Here is a 25,258-nt window from a genome sequence, read left to right on the forward strand (position 1 = left end):
AGCTGCAAAAATGGGCCAGAAATTTTGCTGTGAAGAGGTAATGCAGCAAAAGGGAACAGCTGGAGACTATTAAAAGCACTCATTAGAGGGAAGAAGCAGCAAACTGTTCTAATTGGGTCAGCTGACAGGTGGCTGTGCTTCTGCAGTGCCCTCCCGGCAGCCCTGTCCAGGGATGGGTGCTACTGTGTGATCCCCAAACCAGACCTGCAGCTGCAAAGCTGTGCTGCAGCACACCCAGTGACCAGTTCGAACCACCTCAGCACCAGTGCATAACAGAGGCAGTAAAATAACTACTGTGTGTATGGGGCTATGTCAGGGAAAACACTGAGAGTGCACAAAATGTTTGGTCTCTCAATGACAGCTCAGAACACAGTAAGTGAAAAATGTTCTTTTTAATTTATATATTTAATCCCCAATATCTAGTATGCACTGCACAGAGAAAGGCATATAATTTTAACCTCTGCATGCCTTGGATTTCCAGTCTGAACAATGTTAACCAAGTTATCAAAGCCTCCCCAGAATTTCCCAGGTTCAATCACCAGACACTGGTAGCCCCTTTTGTGAGGTCATCAACAGGAAAATCAGTGTCATGAACCCTCCACTCCCTCACTGCACCAAATCTGCAAGCAGGCAACTCTCTCTCAGCCTTTTTTTAATAGAGAAACACACTCATGAGAGTGACAGTCAGAAGATGAAGGTACGGGCTCCATACCCTGGTCTTGCCTCAAGGCCACGTGTCTGGCAACTGAAAAGCTTGAAGAAACTTATCTGAAGTCACAAAGGAGAAAGCTCAGTGATGACAGCTGATGACAATTCATAATATAATTACCCATGACATTATGCAGATAAACACAGGGAATAAGACAGCCAGCTGCTGTACGAAAACCGGTGTAATTGATAAATGAATATTTTTCATTCTAGATAGAAATTTGAGGATATAAATAATAAAACTAGTTAAATGTATTTAGTGAATATTCTTATATCAATGAAAACCATGAAAATCACAAAAGGAAATTCTCATGATTCAGGACTAAAAAAAAATGTTCTATGGAGTTTGCCCATTCACCTTTTCTTATTATTTTGCTTGAAATTTATCAATTAACCTAAAAAACATTAGTTTACGTATTTAGCCATAAAAGCTGGCATTACAAAAGGAATGGTTTTTTCCTTATTATAAGAAATTTTACGTGAAATTTCCCTGCCTTCACTTGAATTTTACTTCTCTCCTTTAAAGTAATCCTAATACATTTTTAACAATTATTTTAACATTTCATTTAGAGGACAAAAGGACAGATGCTCCTTTATGGGATCACTTGCACTAGTAATCTTTAACATAAATGAGGCTGAACATTGTTCGGGTATTTTTAATTTTTGCTGAGAGAAGCATATTTATTTTCAGAGATGAAGCTGAAAAACTATGCAGAGCCATACAGAGATGCCGTGCAAATGTAACTGCTAATTAAAATGAAAATTTGAAACATCCTATAGGAAGGTGACAAGTTCTTATCTTACAGAATGATTTTTTAAATACAAAACTTCTCACTTCTGATACATTAGCTCAGAAATCTTTTACTGGAGTGAGCTCATGGTATTCATGAGCCTAACAGATCAGAATCCCATGTAACCAGATTTCCTGCAATTCAGGCAACAATACACAGCCCATGCTGCTTCACACTCTCATTTAGCCTTAGTAGCCTCAGATCAAAGGTTTACCAAGTATTAAGAAAAGATGAAAAAAAAAAAAGATGCCTTTTTTTATATTTGATGTCTCAAACCGAAGCTGTAATAAATACTAGATAATTACAAACAAGCCTCCTGGAAGGAACAATTTTAATATAAAGCTTTAAAATATTAATAGTAGTTTCTCTTCATCAGGGGTGCTTCCTACCTTCTGCACTTCCAAACTCTGAACTATATCGCATCTCAGGCATATTTTTTTTTTTTTTGCTTGATACCTGCAGCACTCATAACTGCACTCATAATGGTTTGCTTGCCTTACTGAAGCAGATTTACTCTAAGAACTCTAGTTCGATCTGAAACATTCACTACAAAGAATTTAAATTAACTTTTGTGCATTTATCTCATTTTACAGGACCATAATGTAGGGCTGACAGTCACATCAGTGTGCTTGTGACTTGACTCAAGGTGCTCACCATTAATTACCTGTCATACTCCATACTACCACTATTTTTCTGGGGGAAGCTTGGAAGTGATTTCCTCAGGTGACTAACAATAATTCACTCCAGCAGTGAAAGTGCCAAGTCAGGGCAAAGAGCTGGCAGATCTGGGTAAAAAGTCTCACATCACAGCAGCTGCCTCTGTTGTATCTGACTCATGAATAAGAGGCTTGTTTCCTATCCTGACTTTCAATTAAATTTTGGTAAACACAGACATTTACCAAAATGCTTAGAACAATTTATCTGACTCCTGAATGAATGGTTGTGCATCCTGGAACAAAGTCAAAGCCTGAAGATCTATTCAGAGAAAATTTCCAATGATCAGTGAATGGCAGAAATTTCTGTCTCTGTTTCTGACCTTTGCAATATCAGCAGTTCAGATTTTCCATATTAACAAACCAGCATGCAAAGTACTACAAGACTTCAAGACAGTTTTGGTTTCTTCTCAACTCTTTCTTTCTTAAGGATCAGAATTGAGGGGAGGGAATGCTTCCATCAAGGGCATCACAACCTGGAGTTCATCAGACACAAAACCTGATCTTTAAATGCTTTTCCACCCTTAAGAGCCTGCTTTCTAGGGCAGCTGAGCTCCCACACCTTCACACTGCAGTTTGAGGGAACATGGATGCTGCCCTCAGCTTTTCAATGGAGATGGCCAGCGTTGGCGACTGTTGATGAAGATGCCAAGATGGCCTGGAAAGGTGCCCAGTTGCCCACACCACCTTCCAAGATATAGGAAGCCAAGAACATCTTAGCCTCTAAGTTTCCAGATATGTATCTTTTGACTGCAAAGACATCTCTTCTGGTCAAATAGAAAAATAATATTTAAAGCTTCTCCAGTCCATTCTGTAAGTCTGTAACTGCTGTCAACACAAAGCTTCCAGCAATTGTCATGGATCAATTAGCAATTATGTGTTTTCCTGACTGTTGATCTGAGGCATGATGGGAGAAGAAAATTAAAAGTTCATATCCTCCCCCTGCTTTCATGTATATGCTCATGGTCAGGCACACCTCATCCCAAACAACTTACGTTTAATATTGTGATCAATGTTGAAAATATTTAATATGCTAAATCTAATTTTATCCTTAAATAGTCCCCTATAAAAAAAGAATAATGTTTCATGGTGAGTTTTGCATTTTAAAGAATATTAGGGAAGAACTGCAAAAGTTATGAGACCTGCAATGAGGCCACCCATCAGTCCTGTGCTAAAGGCTCATGCTCAGAGATCAAACCAGCTGCTTACTTTCTTTACAGCTAGATCTGACAATTGATTTTGCAGATTTCTGAAGCTATGATTCCAAAATCCCCAATACCTGAATTTAAGAAATGTGCCAGCTGATTTTCTTGCACCACTGAGGAAAATATTAAAATGAAGGTATGCAATATACAATGTGGTTGGATAGATCAAGTGTTAAAAATGCATATACATATAAATAATTAACTTCTTAACGAACATACCAATGTCAATGACAATTTAAGGTAATTTCTATTAGCTTTTAAACCAAGACAATATTAATTCGATCTATTTGTTTCAGTTCTGCTTAAAGTAAAATTTCATTGGCTATTTATAACATGTCTTAAACTTCACAGTCAGTACTGAAATAACACCAGGTTTTACAGAGTCAGTTGTAAGAGATGCCAATCATTGCACTCCAAATGAGAAGAAGATCAAAGTAAAGTGCAGGCTCTACCACTCACTTTTAACATTTCCAAAACAGAAAATGTAGTAGTGTTATAAAGTCGTAGTAAAAACCCCCACCAATCAATAATTTCCTCAACCCTCTTGTCCCATTCAGAGATGATGAAGCAGAAGTTCATGCACACACAACATGAAAAACCTTCCAGCTTTGCACACCAGGAGGTCAAGATCCACTCAGCTGACAGAGGGACCTCTTTGGGATCTATAGGCACATAGCAAATAAGAAACCCTTCACAGTTTATGCCTGTATAGGACATGTCATTAAATTTAAGGCTATTAGACAGTTACACTGATACCTCCCCCTTCAATTACGCATAATGTACAAGCTTGTCTGTTCACAGGGCTCTGCAAAACCAGAAGACAAATGAAATTTAAACAGCTTTATAACATGGGAAAAAACCAGCCCTCCTGGCATTCATCTAACTTCAGCTAGGGCTGAAAGGTGTTGTGTGGCAGTTGTTCAGAGCTGTGTTTTCTATGGCTCATCACACATCTTGTACTCTACTGCCTCTTTGAAACCTCAGAAAAACATCCTCTCTTTCTTCTCCAAAAGCCACAGACATATCTTGTTTTGACATTATGTCTGGCCTGCAACATCTCATAGCAGACCATCAAGCTGTTCTGTCACTGCTGTTTCACTGAGCTCTCTGCAGTTCAAGTATGCCTGAAGGCTGAGTCCAATCCAACTGGATCTCCATTAGACAGAGAGCAAGAAGAAATTCCACCATTTTGCCTTTTTTGAGAGATGTCTGTGTACACGCAAAGTGATCAATATAAACCAAACTAGCCACCTCCCTAGCTTCTCAGTTTCTCATTTAACATTCATTCAACACCTACTGCTATGGGACCTTGGTATGCAACAAAAGCTGGCAGGTGTTACGACAGTTCAGCAGTTGTAAAAATTTAAAATTTGTTATGGATAGCTTAGTCAGCATTATTCCCATTATCTTAACCCAAAAAAAGACAAAAAACAACAAAACAAAATCAAGAACTTGAGATGAGTGAGATTAGAAGCCTGGTGTAAAGAACATTACAAGTAACTTAGCAGCAAGAACATTAGAGCTCCCTGAATTGCTCTGTTTCTCAATTTTCTTCTGAGGCTGAAGAGTTACAGACATAGTCTGAACCTAAAAATCTGTCTGAACATTCACAGTGATAAACATAGGCAGAATTATTACATTACTACGCAGTGCAAATCCAACTCAGTGTAAGGACCGTAATTCAGTGGTGGAAATCTGGAACTTGCAGTCAGCTTATTCAAGATTGAACTGAATTAATTGGCGACACTCTACACAGTAAAGCTGAGCAAACTAAGGACCAGGCAAGAAAAGACAGAGGAAAAACACAAGATGGAAGATGCCTCAGTCTCCCACCTTTCACACATCCAGTTTGAATAACAGCACTACATAGCAATGATGGGAAATTGGTAACCAAATCCTTTTATTTAAACATACCAGGTATCTTTCCTCCTGCCTCATGTTGGGGGTACGGATCATGTGATTCTGTTCTCCTCGCCAGTCTCCGAAACGTCGAAAAAAATAATTGGATAGGAATCGGTTGACAGGATCTCTAATAATATTGATGTACACGGGCTGGTCTCCTCCAAACCTGGTGGGAAGACAAACGGGTGAATCTCATCACAAGTTTCCACACAGACATGTATCTATTATCTCTCATCTGAATGCTTTTGAATTACTTCCTACAGAAATTCAGACCTTTAACAAGGTGAGGAATGAAACTGAGAATCTTACAACTAGTTTCTAAGCCTTTGTAAACGCATGTAAGATCTTTTTAGGATGAACAGTAAATATGGAATCACATTAAGCTATATGTGTACTACAAACATTTTAGTTGAAAACCATTTTTTACACTGTATCAACAGTTTTGCTTCTTGAGTCTTCTCCTTGCTGTTTTCAGATTAAGAACCTTCTGCAGACGAATCAGAGAATGAGCATTTCTTCTTCTCAACACACTTCTTATCTGGGCAGTCATGTTAGAACAGGCACCACCCAACAGTAGCTGCTCTAAGGCAGCCTTGGATCACCTTTGCCTGTACAGTAATGTAGTAATGTGCAAAGGATTCTCAGCTTACTTTGAAACCTTTTTTATAAAAGCTTTCTCTGGATGAACTGATAGATATGAATGGGATTTCCAAATTTTTATTTGCTGGAACTTGTGCAGAACCTCATCCCCTCATCCCCAGTCTGCACCACTGGCTGGTTTTGAGGTTATTTCATGGTTATGCAATACCTTATCCATGTATTGAACTTTTTTTTGAAAATCAATATGAAAATTCTTGCTTCAAAAAAGAAATTAAGTATCAATGTCAAATACATGCAAGTCCAAGGAAAAGGAAAGGGTAATACAAGCTGTGACCAGGCTTGCTCATAAGCAAACTGTGGTATAGATATCTGCAACTTAGAGATGAGAATATAAACCAGAGCAGCTTCACCACCTTGCATTTACCCTCTTGTACGCCTCTTCCTGGTGCCAAGTGACAAACATCTTGAGGTCAATAGTTGGGATACCAAAAGAGAAAAGGAAGAAAAAGAAGCTTGGGAATGTTTGAGACTATACTTTATTTTCAGAATGTTAAAATACTGATTGCATATTTTAGATCAACATACAGCATCAGGAGGGCAAGACTAACTGGAAAAAAAAGGGCAAGTTGCTTATACTATTCCATGGTCAAAATTTAAAAATGGACATTCATGGAACAGACTTATGGACTAGAAATTCTGTGAGACAAAGAATAAAATAAAACCCTCCTGGACTGAGAAGTTCACAGGATAAATTCAACTTGGAATTTTCCTCATCTAAGAACATCGATTATACTTCTTTCTCCTGTTTCCCCAGTTTAAGTGAACAATTCTCACTTAAGCACTAGCTTATACTTTATTTTTGGGAGCTTGAGAACATAGCCATATTGAAGCACTTAAAAACTATCCTGATGATTTTCTGAGTCACAATTTATACAATTTCTTCTAAAGTGTAAAATACTAGATTAAAGAGAGAAAACTGAAAAAATCCTTTAAATTAAAAAAAATTCTCAGTTTCTCCTCATCTTTTGAGGCAATGAATAATTGAATTTGTATAATAATTGAATTTGTATAATAAAAGATCAGGGCTTCTCATAAATATTGAAGAGGCAGCAAAATTGTTTAAAATTACGAATTCTAGTAAAACACAAGAAAAAAATCTCATAGAGTTTAAACCTGATTTTTCTCCTGCATAATTCCCCAGACTCCTAAATACAGCCTACAAAGGCTTATCTCATGAGTAACTATGCCTATCAGTAATCTCATTTACCTTAGTGTTGCAGGATTACTGCCATAATTTGAAACTGCAGACAGCATAAAATTTTAAAACAATCTCATTAAAAAGAAGGCATATGCTCCTTGCTTCCTGATTAGTGCACAACCCAGTTTGGACATGGATGTGCAAGTGAAATATTCTGAATTTAGTACCCTGGATTCTTCTCTAAGCTTATCTTTGCTGCTTTTTATCTCTATACCTTTATACAGAAATAAAACCTACATTTCAAAAAAAAAAAAAAAAAAAAAAAAAAAAAAAAAAAAAAAAAAAAAAAAAGCATTCCTGCAAATACTACAGGACAATGTGGGCATAAAGCTTCAAGAATATTTACTCAAATAGAAAGCTTTGAGTGGATGCTTTGGCCTGGTAGTTTTGAAAACTAAACTCTTCAAGTGAAATTGCTGGAAAGAACGGATTGGATCTAAATTACTGAATACATTATCTTCCTGCTACTTGATGCAGATAACAATAATCAAAAGACAGAGGTGAGTGGAGGAGGGCAAAGAAAAGGGGAAGCAGTAGGGAGTAAGAAGTGATGACAGGAGCGAGTTGTCTTAAGATAAAGACAAAAAAGCACAAGATTTATAGAAGCAAGACTGCAGAGATGTCCTTCTCCAGGCTCCATAGAGGATGTTAAACCTAAATCACTCATCAGAAGACTGAAAAATGAAAGTCAGACAGCTAAGAGCTGTCTTGATAGAAATTTTCAATACTTATTGTCTTTTCTGAAGTAAAAGGAGGGGTGAGATTGCATAACCAACCCCAGACCATAACCCCCAACCATATTCCCAGAGCCCATCCTCTTGCTGGTAAGGTCATGTTTCTGAACATGAGAAAATTCAGGGCCAAAAGCCCTGAGAAAAGAGGCTCACACAAGCTCAATCATCCCAAGAGGACAGCTGAGACAGGAGGTCACTCTTTCACAAATGCTACAGAGGAACTTCCATTTCCAAAATGCAGATTGTGTGTGCTCCCCACCTCCCCAAACACAGGACAGCTCAAATTTCTGATTTTCTGCATAATGTAACCAGCTGCTATACATCCAGCTGCAGGTTGCTCCACCAGGCAACAAGCAAGGAATTATTAGGAAAAAAAAAAAAAAAATCAAGTCTGTTCTGGTCCTTATTCAAATATGCATTTTTTTAAAAAAACACAGTTTATAATATTTCAAATTCCAACCATTTGTTTCTATGAACTCTACTCAGAGTCATTTATGGAAGTTAAGCAGCACTCATATAGCATAAAAAATCCTAATGGTTAAAAAAAAAATCAAGTACCTTAAGCTGTTTAAAGAAGAAAAGGGCAAATCAATGCTCCACTTGTTCAAGTATGTTCAGAACATATTTTTAGATACTTATCAATCACAACATATTAAATGCTCTCCCGAGTGAAACTTTTCAGATTAACAACACCCACATGAAAGTGCTCTTGGAAAAAAATAGATATATGCTCTCATTATACATGACATCACCTTATTTGCACTCAAACCCCTATTTTGAAAGATTCAAAATGGGACACGATCATATTTTCTAGGCCTGAGTAGCAGACTTACCTTCTCTGAGTGGGATCATGACTGGATCCTGCATGATGAAGTTGCACAAATATTCTCATCTCCAGCAGCACATCGGCACAACTGGGAAGAGTGGGCCAGGATACCATCACTCCACCAGAACATTGCACATGGATACAGAAACCCCCACAACATTCTTCCTGGAATTAATGTCTCCTGATTTATTTTATATGTACTAGTACATCCCATTAGTTTTAAGTGATCTGTTGTTGAAGGTATATTTTTGGAGTCCTCATAAAAAAAAAAACATTTGCAAGCTCCATCAATGATATTTATCTTCATCAATAATATATTCCCCTATGACTTTTTTAATAAAAACAAAATAAATTTTAAAAAAGCCTGAGAAGTATGTGAGCTTGCCCCTTCGCATTTCTGATGAATTCTAATTTTACTATTTACATGATGAGTTTCTTCATTTAAAACCATTTACAAACCTCTTGCAAGCTAGGGGGAAAAAAAAATCAGCCAAAGTGATTTTCTTGACTTTAAAATGGAGGCTCTCTTAGCTCCTATTATTTTTCATTTCACTTCAGGAGGCTGCTGCTTTGCATTTAGTATAAAACTTCACAAAAGCAGAAGATGGTTTCTTCATCCTTGCAGGCAAAGCACAACTCCTCAAGGAAAAGATGACTCCCAACCTGTTCTCTGTAAAAACTTTGTCTGCCTCTTACTCTTTTAGCATACACTGTTTCCCCTTAAACAAAAAGGGTGGTTGCTAGAAATTCAATATAATGGAAGAAAACAAGAATTAACAGCCATATTAATAGGAACAGGCATAATATTAATAGGAACAGGCATATTGTGTCCTTCTTATAAAGGCAGTACAATTTCCTTTTCCAGTGCCATACAACTGAGAATCACACACTGAGAGTACAACTGCCCAGCCATGTTTACTCATCAGTTATGTTAGAGCCCTATTACCTGCCCTGCAGCACAGCTTCACAGGGAGGTCACATAAAAGCACTAAGATAGAACTTTCACCTTTTTAGGATTTACATAAGATGCAGTTATCTCAACATTTATCTTCTGAAAAAGTTATTTTGAATTATTAGTTTTTATAACATCTTACATCAGCATGAACCTGTGGCAAAGCAATCCCCTGCACGCAAGGCACCAGGCACTTCTGGGATGCTCCAGTGATCCTCCTCAAGGATGAGATGCAAAAAGGAACAGGCTGAGGTACTGCCTGCCTGGGAGTACATGGTACTTCCAGCCTCCATAATCAAGAGTTTGTTTAAATTCCTGCTCTTGCCTGTAAGTGCTTCTCTTGCAGCCTTCACCCTCATGCTGTGGTCATGTTTTTAACCTTTTCTTTAGAATTGGGGGCGTTAATAAAGGGCATTCCACTACTGATGCACCTATGTCACCTACATGGTTATTTCAGTCTTAGTAGTACTGGCATAGCTGAACTGGTACAAGGACTATATAGAGCAGACTTCAGTTAAAAACTTTGGCTTCATGAGGTCTTTTTCCTTTCTTGCAGAGTACTAACTAGGCTGCCTCTCCCCAGCAAACTGAACTAAAAGTTATGCCAGTCTGCTTTTTTGTTATCTCTCTCTAGTTTATCCTAGACACAAAACAAGTATGGCAGAGAGGTGATATAATTATCATCCCTGGAAGCATTCAAAAAACATGTAGATGCAGCACTTAGAGACATGGTTTAGTGGTGGACTGGCAGTGTAGGCTAACAGTCAGACTTGATGACCTTAGCAGTCGTTTCCAACCTTAACAGACCTATGACGCTATGAAATAAGCATTTTCATTTCAAAACTTTATCTTTGATTGACGTGCCCTTCAATAAGAGGTATGTGCAGGGATACAAAATGCCCAGTGGTTCAAGGTTAACAGTAAAACAGTGCACACTCCTCATCAATCACCCTTTCTGGACCTGAGATTTCAATAGTAGAAATTTCAGTTTCTGAAATGATGTGTCTGGGTCACATCACAGTAAAATTACAACCAAGTCCTCTAGGAATTGTTTAGTAAGCTGCCCCAGACCACTGAATGGCTAAAAGCCTTATATTTCTCTATCCTGTAAATCTACCAGAATATTTTAGGCTGTATTTTGTCAGTCATTTATGTGTGCTAAACAATTAAGGTCTTTTTTCTACTCTATACTTTTCATTCTCCTGAGGATATCAAAGAAGTTTAATATATAAATTCACAATGAACAGCACCAACATGGATAAGTATTCTGCACAGGTCCCAAGTAAAGGAAATACTAATTATGTTTTCATTTATGTAATGCAAAGTTACAGCTAGAATCAAGTAAGAGAGTAAAAACTAACTCTCCATAAAAGACTAACAGCAGCTAAACTCTGCATTAATTAAAATCACCTAATTCCAGATACTCTGTATTTAAGACTTTCTTCCAAAGGTCTGGCTCAGGATCTCTCTGGACTCTGATTAATGTTTCACTGTAATTCAGAGATGCAAATGTTGTGCATTATGTAGAAGAATAGGAAAAGTAATTACAAAGTATTACAATAAATTTCCTGCAAGTAGTAGAATAGCTGATACAGCTCTTTGGAAAATATTAAATCAACAAACATGATAGATAGAAAAGATGTATTTTCAAAATTGAATGAGACCACAGATTTGGCTGAAGTAGTTACATTAGCATAAAATCTTAGGGCTCAACTTCTTAGGAAGGTTATTATGCAAAGGATGCTGCAATGTACTCAGCATTGCATATTCAACTTTCTGTATGAATACATTTATCAAAGAGAGTATGGGAGACTCCAGCCATCGTGTGGAAATGGCTGTTGCAGAGAGCAAGTCAATGTTAGGAATGTCCACACGGGAACTGAAATACAGTGAACTGTGTGTAACAAAAAAATAAACCATTGTAACTCAGCAGTATATATCATGTGTACAATCTACAAAATATAAAAATCAATGTAAGTGGAAATTATAACATGGCTGCCCTGTCGCAGATACGAAAATCTGTCGTCAGAGAGGGAATGTAGACATCACTTTGCTTGAGGCTATGAACCTACACAGTTTAATGTGATTATCTGTGATTAGAAGCTATGTGCAAAGTGGTAATATTTCCAGAAAACAAAGCTGCAAAAAGAGGGAATAATGAAGGGAGTGGTTTGTTGATAAAGAGCCGCTTGAGCTACCAGGCAAGAAAGACATAAGGAAGCATTTTGGATGTAGTATAGCAAATGAAACCCAAAGCATCTAGAACCTGAAGCAGAGCATTTTCACAGAGAAGGAGTAGTTCTGGCAAGGACATGCATACTTCCACATATTATCAGCAGTGTGGGAAACCTTACAGTTCAGAATAATAATCCTAGTTTCCCTTTTTCTGAGAAGCAGGAGGAAAGAGGAGCAAAGGCCTGACACAGCACTCATGTGACCATTCACAGAGTCCAATTTCAGAAAAACATGAACAAAGTACAGTGCAGCATCACAAAAATGATGAAAAAAAAATTAAAGCCTCCAGCTTGCAAAAAGAATGAGAAGGAAAAAACACAGAGAAGGCTGAGAGTTGACTGCATGACAGTGTGTAAGAAATTATACATGAAAGTACACCGGTGAAAAATTTGACGAGTCTTTACATAGTGGACAAATGCCCTCTTGAGATCTAAGGAAAAGGAGTCAATTGGATTTCTCTGAAAAATTAGGAATGAAAATAACTCATAATTTACTGTCTGGGAGAACAATTCTCTATTGAAAGAATTTATCAAGTGCAGCAGATTCTCTGGTACTGGTGATTTAGAATCAAGACTTACATTTCCTTCCTGAAAGATGCAAGTTTCAGGTTTAAACTTATTTATCAAGGATAAAAAAGCTTCAAAATTACTCAGAACTGTCACTGTCAATCTTTTTGTCTGAAGGCAAGATCAGCTATGCAACTGCCACTGCCACCTTCAAAATCCTGAAGTACAATCTAGTCTGTATTTGCTTTGCTGTCCTTGTTGTTCTAACCTTTTCCTAAATGTCTGATCTAGGACTCGATACAATTCCAGTCCACCACTTGTGTTATCATTATTCATTAAGAACTGCATAGTGTTATAACAGTCCCCCCTTTCCCTGTCTTCTCTAATTGCTTTTCTTTTCCTGTGATTTTAGGTAAATTTTTAAAATTTCTTATTCTTCTTATTCTCTTTTGGATCCCTCTGGACTAATAATCATCCTTCTTAAATCAAGTTACTCTCAAATTGGTAATCTGAAGTGATTGTGAGCATGGAAGCTGAACAACAGTAAAAACTGGATAATTATGGAGTTATGCCTGGCCTCACCATCAGTAACTAGATTTCAAGCAACAATCTCTATTCTGAGAATATCATGTTATTAGCTCAACAAAAGATAAAAATTCCATTATGCAAAGAGCACAGGAAAACTCAGGGAATAAAATCTAAACTAAATGATCTTAAAATGTGTGGAAAAACTCACCAGAAAGCAATGCCTTTTAAAAAAATAAACACCAAAAAAACTCTGCTTAGATCACATAAAGGTCAAACAGCACATTAGATTTGTGTTTAGCCTTCCATCAAGTCACAGTTAAAAAGCATCATTACACACTCACATAATTAAAAAAAGGTAGTATAAAAAAGGAAAAAAATATGTAGGAGGGATTACAGCACCATGTGGCCATTCATGAAATGTGTACTTTACAAGGCAGACCTCCCATGATGGTAGAAAGTATTTCATGATGTGTTAGCAAAAAGTACAGATTATAATGAACACACATAAAGACACAGTGTTAAGGCCATGCACATGAGTTTAGCTGACATTTCCCTACTTTTAACAGCTTACCCAGAGAGTAATTTTGTTTTTTGCTACCATATTATTAATGACATTTCCCTAAGTGCGTAATTTTTTTCAAAAGGAGAAGAAAATCCCACAACACAAAATTAGTTTAATAGATAATCTTGGGCTGCAATCATTGTTTCAAGGAGGCATTCAAAGAACCTAATCCCTCCCACAGCTGAACTGTATAGTCAGTGCAAGCTGACCCAACTACTTTGCTCTTTGTACGAAGTATACCTGAGTTTGCATTCAAAGGGTCCTGGACATTTAGCATCTTGCTATGCCAGCTCCATGCATTTGCCCAACACACTCTTTTCAAATGCTAGTGCAGCATGGTTAACAGACATAATAGACATGTTCCATAAAACATGAACACACTGTGTGGCATTACTTGTTCTACAGAAAAAAAGAAACAATAATCCTCAAATTACTAAAAAATCTGGGTGTTGTGACAAAAATTGCACGACTCTAAGACAATGAAAACAGCATCACAGAATCACTCTGGTTTTACTGACCTCCAGTCAGTCTATAAAAAAAGTGAAATTCTATTTCCAAATCAATGGACCAAAGATATACATACATAGGTTAAGTCATTGCAAAGCAATATGTTTATTTGCCAAGAAAAGATTGTAAATGTATCATCCAGCTCTTCCAAATTATCAACAAACTAACATGCAAGGCTTCCAAACACAAGCTGCCAGCACAGTGTGTTTCAGCTTTCAGACACGAAGCTTATTCACATGACAAAGTTAATTAATCCAGATTTACCTCCTTTTTGTTTGTTAGCTATAGATACATTTTGCAAGAATAAGGGAATGGTGTAACATCGAAGTGCTGTGTTAAACCACAATTTTTAGAGCTGCTTCTGCATGAGAAAAAACATAGAACCAACAGCTAACAAAAAAAGCTCAGCAGCATTCAGAAATCAAGTTTCCTTTTGGGCATATCCAGACCAATTTTCTCTGTTCATCCCTGCCTTCACATAGCATGTGATTTATTGCTATCCAGCAGGTCAGAGTTGAAGGAAAACTGCCAACCTGATCATCACTGCTGCATGTGACACTGTCTGCCACTAAAGCAGCTCAATTTATTCATTTTTATTAGTTGGTGTTGGCCATTTTATCTGTGAAAAAAAGTAACAAACAAAAAATCAGCAATGCTGATACAGACTGTCTACCAAAAAAAGGCTTGTTTCAAGAAAAACAAGAACTTTACACATGAACTCTGCTAATGAAAAGCAGAAAACTGGAAATATTTCTTATGTTGATTCTAGGGACTAAAGGCAAGCTCCTTCCCAAGCAGAAGACCCAACAGACCTTTCTCTCCTCTCCTAAACCTGTCTCCCCACACCTCTCACATTGAGCAAGGACACAACAGAGCAGGGGCTGGCATCCAAGCAGGGCACAGGAGGTGCCTGCTGGCTGTGGCCTAGCAGAAGTCCACCAGCTCTCTTTTGCATGGCTTTCACTTCAGCAGATGTATCTGCAGTGTGGCTGTCTCAGAAGTCTAGTGACCTACTCCATGTGGTTTCAAAGTGGCCAACATGTTCAGAAATTATTTAGCAATTCAGGAGAGAGAGGATAGAAGGAGAGGCAGAACACCTGAAACTGCTGCATGGCTCTCATTTCTTTAGAAACTCATGCCAAAAGTGAAGTATTGTCCCCTCCCTCAAGCAATGCACATATGTTAAATACACACTTAAGATATTAAAAACTGCAGCTGAAAGGAATAAGGGGGCACCAACCTGACAGCACAGAAAGGATGGCTCCTGACACAGCAGTGCTGGGTGATAATTCATCCTGACTAAACAAGTAAGATATACTGAACTGAATTATAAGGGCTAATTAAGTTGTAAAATTAAGTAGAATTAGTGCTTTATCTCTGCATCTTCTTAGCACATTATAGGAAATTTTAAAGGAATTAATTCCTCAGTGGCCTATAGCTACTGCAGAAAGTAAAGAATTCTCTGCTCCAGTGAGATGTAAAAAAGCGTGTTTCACTTTCTAGGTGGTTGTATTAATGCTTCACCCTTCTCTGACTTAACCCTGCCCTGATCAGCTAGTCTTCAAACAGGCAAAACTCACCAGTCACTGAGAGAGGCATGTCATTAGATTTTTACAGTGACCTGCACCACTCACCCCAAGACAGGAAGCTCCCTGCTCTGCCCGAACTGGGGTATGTAAGTGCATGCCTGGAAGATAACAGTTTGATGTTGGAGAGAGACATGCTTCTTTTCCTGTGGCCAAAACAGATATTGTGCAATTCTCCACATCTCTGACTCACCCTTACCCAAAACCATGGCCTTGCCACTCGCCTCTGCATTCCTGCAAACGTTCTTCCCACTTCTCTGAAATCTGTGACACTTGGAGCACTCACCCAAGTGTCTTGATTCACTGCCCAGTGACTGTTACAGTTAATTCGGCAGATTACTGAGAAATCAAGGGGGGCTTTTCCACAAATTTGAAGCTTCTTCCTGATTAATTTTTTCTTGGACTAAGTAGATGACAGCAGGCACTTATGGTAATGCACAGTGAACAAATTGCAGCTATTCTGAAATAGCTTTTTATCTCTCTTCAGGTTATTCTGCTTCTTCAAAGCTTCTGCACTCCAACACCGGACTGCCTGATCTACCAGCAATGCCTGGAATCTCAGCAAATACATCAACATATAAATCTTTACCTGCTTAGAGACATTATTGAATATTTGCTTCTGATTAACACTTCAGATGTTTTTCCCAGAAACATTAGTATATAAACTTCAAATTAGAAAAAGAGAATGAAAATCCAAAAAAAAAAAAAAAAAAAAAAAAAAGCCAGCACAAACTAGCACTTTCTACAACAGAAATAGTCTTGAAATGGACTGGAAGGAATAGCCACCCTCCAGAAGCATGGGGTTATCTCCTAAAGCTAACCATCACTGCATTGGATAGACTGGGAACAGAAGCTGCAAAACACTTTGAATAAAAGCTTTCTCTGTGACAAGGGCTATGTAGAAATTCACTAACATGAAAGAAGAACAAGACAGTTCAACAATTTTTTATCTTCTGTTTGAAGCTGGAACTACGTAGAGTTATGTCTGCAAAAATTCACATAAGATTTGCTTTCATGTCTCCTTTTAATATCTATCTTTCTGTCTGCCTTCTTTGTACTACTTTGGATTGAGAAAAGATAGTACTAAATCAAAAGATGAAGGTGCAGTAAAGGGGGATTAATTTACTAGGCTGAACCTACAGGCGCTCTTAAAAAACTGTTCAAGAATGAGGGGGAAATGGCCTTGGCAAGCATTCAGGCCAGGATGAGATTTTCAAGGTTTTAGAACTTTGTTCAGCAAAACTAATGGTGCTTCAGAAACATGCATGTACTCAAACTCACCACTGAAGGCTTAGCTCACTTCCACTGGAGATTTATTCTGGAAAGAAGATATAGCCTTTTTTTTGTTTTCACTTGGAAACAATCATAAGTAAATACTTTTCTGAATAATCAGAGAGCTTTAAGTGCTGACAGGTTTATAAGCAGGTACAGGGCACAAAGGCAGAAAATACGACTGATTTGTCACTGCTGTTATTCACATCAGCAATGTTAAAAAAACCCAACAAGTTTATTGTTTTGTACTACTGTTTGGGAAACTGAGAAGCTCCAAAAAGGATGAGGAAAAGGCTAAGGTGTTTAATGCCTTCTTTGCCTCAGGCTTTAATAAAAGATTAGTTGTTTTTGGGGTACCCTGCCCCAAGTTGGAAGACAGAGACAGGGAGCAGAAAGAAGTCCCCTTAATTCAAGAGGAAATGGTCAGTGAGCAGCTACACCAGTTAGCTACACACAGGTCTATTGGGCCAGAGGGGTTCCACCCATGGGTACAGAAGGAGATGGCAGAAATGCTCAGGGAGCCTCCTTCCATCACTTACCAACTGTAAGTACTGGCTAAGGGGGAGGTCCCTGTTATTGGAAGTTAGCAAACGTGAGGCCCGCCTACAAGAAGGGCTGGAAGGAGACTCCAGGGAAGCACAGGCCTGTCAGCCGGCTTGACACTGGGGCCAGGGAAGGCTGTAGAACACATGACCCCGTGTGCCATCACAGGGCACACACACAACAACCAGGGCACCAGCCCCAGCCACCTTGGGTTTGTGAAAGGCAGGTCCCACTCAGCCAACTCAACCTACTCCTTCGACAAGATGAGCTGCTCAGTGGATGAGGGCAAGGCTGTGGATGTTGTCTAAAGCCTGTGACAGTTTCCTCCAGCATTCTCCCAGACAAACTGGCTGCTCATGGCTTGGATGGGTGCAGAGTTTGATACCCAGGGCTCAGTATGGGGCCAGTTCTGTTTAACAGCTTTAATAATGATCTGGATGAGGGGATCAAGTGCACCCTCAGACAACACCAAGTTAGCAGGAGAGTTGATCTGCGGAAAGGTAGGAAGGCTCTGCAGAGGGCTCTGGGCAGGCTGGATTAATGGGCAAATGTATAAGGTTCAGCAAAGCCTGTTGCTGGGTCCTGCACTTGTGCCAGAACACCCCCAAGCAGCACTACAGGCTGGGGGCAGAGTGGCTGGAAAGCTGCTTGGTAGAAAAGGACCTGGGGCTGCTCGTCAACAGCTGCCAAACATGAGCCAGTGTGTGCCCAGGTGGCCAAGGCCAGTAACATCCTGGCCTGTATCAGCAATAGTGTGGCCAGCTAGACAGGCACTGTGACCCTCCTCTCTATTCGGCACAGGTGAGGCCACACCTCAGTTCAGTTTTGGGTCCCTCACTACAAGAAGGACACCGAGGTGCTGGAGTGCGTCCAGTGAAGGACAACAGAGCTGGTGAAGGGTCTAGGCAATAAGCCATGTGGCTGAGAGAGCTGGGGTTCTTTAGCCTGGAGAAAAGGAGGTTCATGGAAAATCTTACTGCTCTCTACAACCATCTGAAAGGAGGTTTGTAGCCAGGTGGGGGTTGGTTACTACTGCCAAGTAACAAATGACCAGGCAGAGGGAAACAGCCTCAAGTTGCACCAGGGAGGTTTAGATTGCATGTTCAGAAATTTTTTTTTTCATGGAAAAGGTTGTCAGGTATTGGAACAGGCTGTCTAGGAGAGTGATTGTGTCCACATCCCCAGAGGTGTTTAAAAGACGTGTAGCTGTGGCACTCAGGGACATGGTTTAGTGGCAGATGTGGCAGTGCTGTGTTAACAGCTGGACTTGATGATCTTAAGGATCTTTTCCACCCCAAATGACTTTACATCTCTATTTTAAGCCAAAGCAAATCAGATTCACATTTTTCATGGCTCTGCTTACATTTTCTCTCCTCCTCTGGTACCTTGGTGATATGCTCTAAATGGCTTAATGCAAACGCTACACATCTTGAAAACACTAAAGCACAGGCAATCTGTGTCCAGTCAACCACTGCAGATAAGAAGGTAAAAATAAATTGCTTAAAGAAATCAAGCAAAACTAGAACACTTTCATAATATTATAATGTTTATAATGTGTATTTTAATCACATCCTGAAATTTCTGTAAATGCAATATTTGACAATTTCCTAATGGAAATCCCAGAATTAAATTTAAAAAACCCTAGAATTAAATAATCAAGAAAATATAAAACATGCTACTTCACTGTTAAGTATAACACTGCTAATAAATTTTGAAACAAAAAATGTTTAATTTATCAAAAAGCACAAAGAAATGCTGAACACTACGATGCAATGTTGCTGCAATTCAATGCTGTCTGATCTAGAAGATTCATCAGCCTTTTCACTATTTGACACCTACTAGTTAAGCCAAGGATACTCTCACTAAAACAAAAGGTATGTTTTCAGGTTTGCAACGAAGAGCCAAAAGAGAAGACACAAATAATTCTATACCTCTTATGTAACTGTTCTGTATTTTCACAGATTTGTACAGTAAGGTAACTACATTGTATATACATAATGTATACACTACAGAAGAAACATGATACCTTAGTGGAAAGGATGTACCATAGGTACAGAAAATGGAATCCACAGGGAGGAGCAAGAGGTCAAGACTGTTGATCTTTTTCTCTCATACCTAATGTTGAGTGCCATCTCTGTAAAATCAGTTTAATTAGGAAACATCCCTTTGACCCTCACATGAGGCTACTCTTCTGATTTACCAGTTTGGAAGACAAAAAAAGATAATTTACCAAAAATGTTAAAGTCATAATGATTTTTATTTTTTAATGCTAATACAAATGGAACTCTCAAGGAATCAGAAGAGAGAACACAGAAGATCAAAATTTTAACTCCTCTTGTTTCCATATAAAAAATCATGGCCATAGTTAAGTTCTATATCAAGTGAATTTCCAATTGCTCAAAATATTTTCTTCTCCAAGAAAAAGAAATAAACACACCCTGCCCCCGTTTTATAATTTCTTACTACATTGTCTACAGAAGCCTGAAACCATGCACTCACATTACCATGCAAACAAAATGTACCATGCTGTGTATTTAGGCAAGTTTTGGCAAAGATCTGCAGCACGATCATAATTTTACAGAATTTTTTAAAATCTAAATGCAAAGAATCCAATCTGGTGGCACAGATAACATGATTCTTGAATATAATTTCCAGATTAAATTTACAGCCTGGGCAATAACCATTTGCAGTCAGCTTTAACCTCTGCATCCTGGCTAAATGCTAACTGGCATTACTCATTCAAGTCCTTCCAAAAATTCTTTAGAAGTTTCATCCAAATTCAATTTTCTTCACATTCTGTGCTATAAAAGTCCCTAGAGTCTTGCTGCATACTTTTAAAATATCTGCCAGAAAAAACAGCACTCCCATGATACAGAATGTAATCTGTTTGCATGGTTTAAAAATACTTCCATAGCCTGTGGAATGGGGACTATTTTGTCAGAACAAAATTAAATTGGTTATATTGGTGAAGAGTCATTCCAGGCACAAAATTAATGAACTCAGTGCAGTCTTGAATCTCCTTTTAGTGTCTGCCTATACACAGATGAAATGCTAACAGAAGTGTTCTGTCACTTTTAAAACACAAGTCCTCATTTTAAAGACCTACCATATCTTGCATGTTGACTGGAAACACTGTAAATCACAATCATTTCAAGAGGTAAAAGCATATAATAGTATCCTGGCTTTTCACAAACATGTGCATAATTATTCTACAGAAAAGTGAGTGTGGGGGGGAAAAAACCAACAACTTTGGAATGCGAATTCTAGTGCCAGAAGGAAGGGAAAAAAAGGGCATTGTATTGTTTATGAGTAAAAGAGAAAAAGTTTTATGTATTACAATAAATAGAAATAAATTCAAAATATTTTTGACCAAAAAAATGCCTTACCTTGAAAAGTTGAGGAAATGAACATGTCTAGTGAATAAATAGGGCTGCTCAGCAGTGCTTATGTTTTTAATCAATTCCATCTAAAAAGAATTAACAAATCAAATTTTCCACATTACACCAATGCACAATTTGAGACAAATATAAAACTTTAAATTGCAGATGATGATATAATTTTCAAGCCTGGAATTACTCAGGACCTCCTTCCCCACTATCCCTCCGAAACACTGTCATCAAGATAGCATGATGAATATTTTATGTCTAACCAAGAATGGTGTCTGCAGTTCAACCTTTTTGCTACCATGGAGCTTATGTACTTCCAAAATGCTTTCAGAAGTGGGTTTAAAGAAAGACATAAACTAAAGGAAAAATCTAAACTCTTTCTAAATCTGCAAGAGCCTTCCAAATGGCAGGTACCTTCTGAAGATACTAGATCTTTTCACCCCACTGCCAAAAATGCATAATGTCTAAAACTGTAACAGAAAGCGGGAGCTGAACCAATGGTCATTTTTGTGTAACAATAAACACTGTCAACACAGTCAAGACACCAACTGATTTGCTTGCTTAAATCTAGAAATCAGAACTTGCAATTCCTTTTCCTATTACCATAAATGAGGAGTATAAACTAAATGGGCACTTTTAGAAAGATGATGCTAAATTCTAGTTCAGGGCCATTCACATAATGTTAATTTTTTAAAAAAATAACTAAATAGTTTGAGTTTTCATACCATTAAGATAGAAAAATGTAAACAGCACAATAGATATGACCATATATTTTATGTAAGCTGAGCTCTAGCTATGATTTACAGGAAACTGGAAGTGTCTAATGAAGTATCATGCTAGAAATTCAATGTTTCAGTTAATTTTACTTCCTTTTTAATAATTTCCTAAGATTTATTTTCCAATTTTCTGTTCTATGCTCAAATGCAGGCTATGCTATGGAACCGAACACAAATACACTTGAAATGACAGGTTTCTTGATTTTACAAACTGGGTAGTAGAAAGCAATTCATACACTGGAAAAAAAAAAAAAGGTAAGTCTATGAACTACATGTTCTGATTTAAATCATATTAATCGATGTGACGACACAGTAATCAAATAAAATGTAATAAAAATGTATTTCCTAAAACTTGAATGCTATAGTTGACATAGATAAAATAAGCAAAACCTGTAGTCCAGCCTGTTTTGTGGTCAAAATAAAGTAACTGGCATGTGTGGAGTTACTAGCAACAAAAAGAGCATGGTAAAAAATTCTGCCCATACCATAGCAAATACCAAACCACATTTAAGAGACAGCGGTTGCCACATTTTTTCCCCTTCTAATGCCCAGTTTCAATAGACTGATATTTAGCCATGATTTTTATAATTTGTGTCACATCTTACTGCTTCTTATCCATCTTGCATCCTCCACTTTTTCCCAGTACACATACCCTGACTTCTTCCTTCAGCCAACATAAACTACAGCCAGAAAGTGCACACACTTACCAATTTTCTCTTCTTTCCCTCTGTCTTCAACAATTCTAGACACATACATGTATGATGGCTACTGAAGCAAACAGTTCAGCTTGTCCATCTGCTCAGGATGGACTTTTTTCTGTCTAACTAGTTTGAGTACACCAAGGTATATTAGGTACAGACCTTATACATAACAACATATTAGATTTGAGAAAGTATAGCAAGGTATTTTACATCTAAAAAAGGCTGAAAACCCAAAGAAATGGAATGTAAAACAAGATCACCAAAAGAAAGACAATATAAAGGGAAAAGGGAAACAAGAAAATATGGAGAGAACGTGTGCAATAAAAAAAAATAACACAAGGAATTTAAAGAAATAGTCAGGAAGGGAATAGCATCCCTTCCTTAGCTATTCATATATGGAGTCTGGACTGCTTGATTCAAGCATAAGCTGGACTTTGCACAGCTTCTTCAGTACATTATAAATGCATTGGGTAAGAAATTCATAAACCTGAAAAGCAAAGCTTGTCCGGATCAGAATTAGAAAGCCTAGGAAGCTTTGCAATATTTAGCACAAATGAACTGAGTATTGTTGCTTCGTGCTCTGAAGGCATTTCAGCCTCAGGAGCAAAGGGAAGCTGGAAAGATGCTCACAGTGCGGGACAGCGTCTGGCTCCTGGGGTTTTTTTTATGTCTTGCTACCAAATTCAGTCTCTTGAGCTACGACAACAGCTTGCTCCAAAGCAGAAACAGAATTTTGTTTTGACTTAGAGTACCTTCATATTTAGACACTTAATGATCAACTGGACTTGTAAGCAGATGTGGATGAAGCTACAATGTGCATAAGAACAAACAAGCAAAATCCATTCTTCTAAAAACCCTGCCAAAAGGGTAAGTAAGGCTTAACTGAAACAACACACAGATGTCAGGAGGGAAAAATAAGTAACTGTAATGGCTCATGGCCACATGGAAATTGTGGCCGTCTTTCCCATGGGCCTCTCCCTCTCTCATCATGCTGTCCTGAACTGTTTTCAGGCTAACAACTCAAATGTATTGCTCAGAAAAACATATTGATCTTGCCCATCTTCTAAGACTATGCTAATAAAAGAAAAAAAAAAAAACAACCAAAAAAAACCCCAAACAAACAAACAAAAAAACCAACAACAAAAAGAAAAATCTCCAGTGTCTCTCAGTAGAATAAGTTTGGTTGGTTGTTTCTAGTTGTTAGATTTTTTTTTTGTTTGTATGTTTGTTTATGTAAGATAAAACAAGAAAGAAAGAAAATAAGATGTAGTGGACCCACAGAGAGCTACAGTGAGAAGAGAATGAGGGCTGAAGAAAACAAGTGCTTTTGGATGAAATCAGTGATGAAGGAGAATGACACACAAGTACAGATGGTCATATCACCCTAAATTCGAAAAGAAATAAAAAGATACAAGCAGCAGAAGATAAGCAGCCCTGGCAAACCTGTTAGGGAAGAGGTAAGTCAGAACACATCTATGGTTGGAGGGAGACTCTGTAGAAATATTTGGAGAAATACAAAAGGCACATGTACCTCCTAGGATTACGGCCCATAAGGAACTATTCTCTCACTGCTGCCCAGAGCTCTCCTGAAGGAATTAGGCAGCTTCAGTGAAACATTACTGAAAAATATACTAATTTGAAATGTTTAAAAATAATAATTAAAAAAAATACTAATAAAAACTTAACTAATTTTAAAAACCCCAAATTTGCAAGTTAATTTCAATTAACTTGCAAAGTGCTGCTGCATTGCAAATGCTCCAGCAGATGGCACCGTGGAGTGACTCCAGGAGGGCTGGAGATGGATGGGGATGGATTTTCCCTAGCCACAGCCTTGTTCCTGCACAAAAACTCAACTCTGGCCTTTGAGACAGGACACCTTTCTCTCTGCTGGAGATGGCTAGTCCAGTCCCTGTGCTAACCACTCAGAGAATCCCCACTTTGAGGTTTGCACTAAGTAAATTCTACTGGGAACAAAAGGAAATAATCAGATAACAATCCCACAAAAACAACAGCCAAAATGTTACTATTTTCTTTTTTTAATGCTGTATTTCAGTGTGAGAATTTGGGATTTTCTAATGTGGTCTTCTGTATTACACTACAGTCTCCGCTAATATTGACAAAAAATGGACAAAAAATTATATCTTCCCTGTGAGCTCTTTATGTTCTTTCACTGCTTTCACTCTCTACTAAAGGCATGTAGGGCTCAGGAGGTACAAGTACCTACAAGAATTTTGGTATATCACTTTCATCTCAGTACTCATTTCCATAAACAACTCACAACACCCAGGAATGAGACTAGATCTTCATTTTCAGCTCTCAAAAGCTTGGAATGGTTTCAAGAATTTCTTTACCTCCCCAAGCTGGTATGACCAATTTTCTGTCTTTAAAAGCATTTAAGAAAAATTAGTGATGGAGTTTTAGTGCATTGAACTGGAGTTGCATATAAAGTTGGCTGCACAGCCATAATGAGTGGTAGAAGGAAACAATTTGAGGATAAACTACCAACTACTCTTTTATGTGACTGACATTTCTATACCTATAAGGATACTCATTCTTACTTCCCTGAATGCAATAAAATGGAAGTAAAGGACAAAGGGCAGGGGAAGACTTCATTTTGCAACAGTTTGAGTGACATAAAGCCACATCAATTATATTAATATTATGTGTTATTTCCTGGATTTAATTCACTTGAAAATATTATAGTAAATGGCAAGCCATATATTAATACATCTGTTTCCAGAACTCACTCCCTTATGCCCACAGATGTTCAAAGGCTGCACTTCTAATTGCTGGCAGACACACATAATTTGGGAAAATTTCTTAGTAGGAAGCAGACTGGAAAAGGCAATGAGAATATGGATTCCAATTATGTGCAATCCCCACAGTCATTAAAAACACCTACATGCTTAACTTTATTTAACAACAGCAGACTGCAGAAGCTAAATATTTACAGAAAAGTCTTGGCTG

General features: G+C 38.0%; 1 protein-coding gene across 2 annotated transcripts in view; it reads right to left on the reverse strand.

Moving 5' to 3' along the window:
• Nucleotides 1-25,258, reverse strand: part of UST (uronyl 2-sulfotransferase) — a 149,107-nt gene that overhangs the window by 49,899 nt on the left and 73,950 nt on the right. The window contains exons 4-6 of one of the 2 annotated variants that reach the window (XM_021527031.3): nt 20,815-20,894; nt 8,745-8,825; nt 5,332-5,485 (exon numbers count right to left, since the gene is read on the reverse strand). In XM_021527031.3, coding sequence (XP_021382706.1) covers nt 5,332-5,485; nt 8,745-8,825; nt 20,815-20,894 — 315 coding nt within the window. The remainder of the gene's footprint in view (nt 1-5,331; nt 5,486-8,744; nt 8,826-20,814; nt 20,895-25,258) is intronic. The other variant, XM_021527033.3, reaches the window with a different exon arrangement.

The sequence above is a fragment of the Lonchura striata genome, chromosome 3 (assembly GCF_046129695.1).
Source record: "Lonchura striata isolate bLonStr1 chromosome 3, bLonStr1.mat, whole genome shotgun sequence".
NCBI classification, from domain to species: domain Eukaryota; kingdom Metazoa; phylum Chordata; class Aves; order Passeriformes; family Estrildidae; genus Lonchura; species Lonchura striata.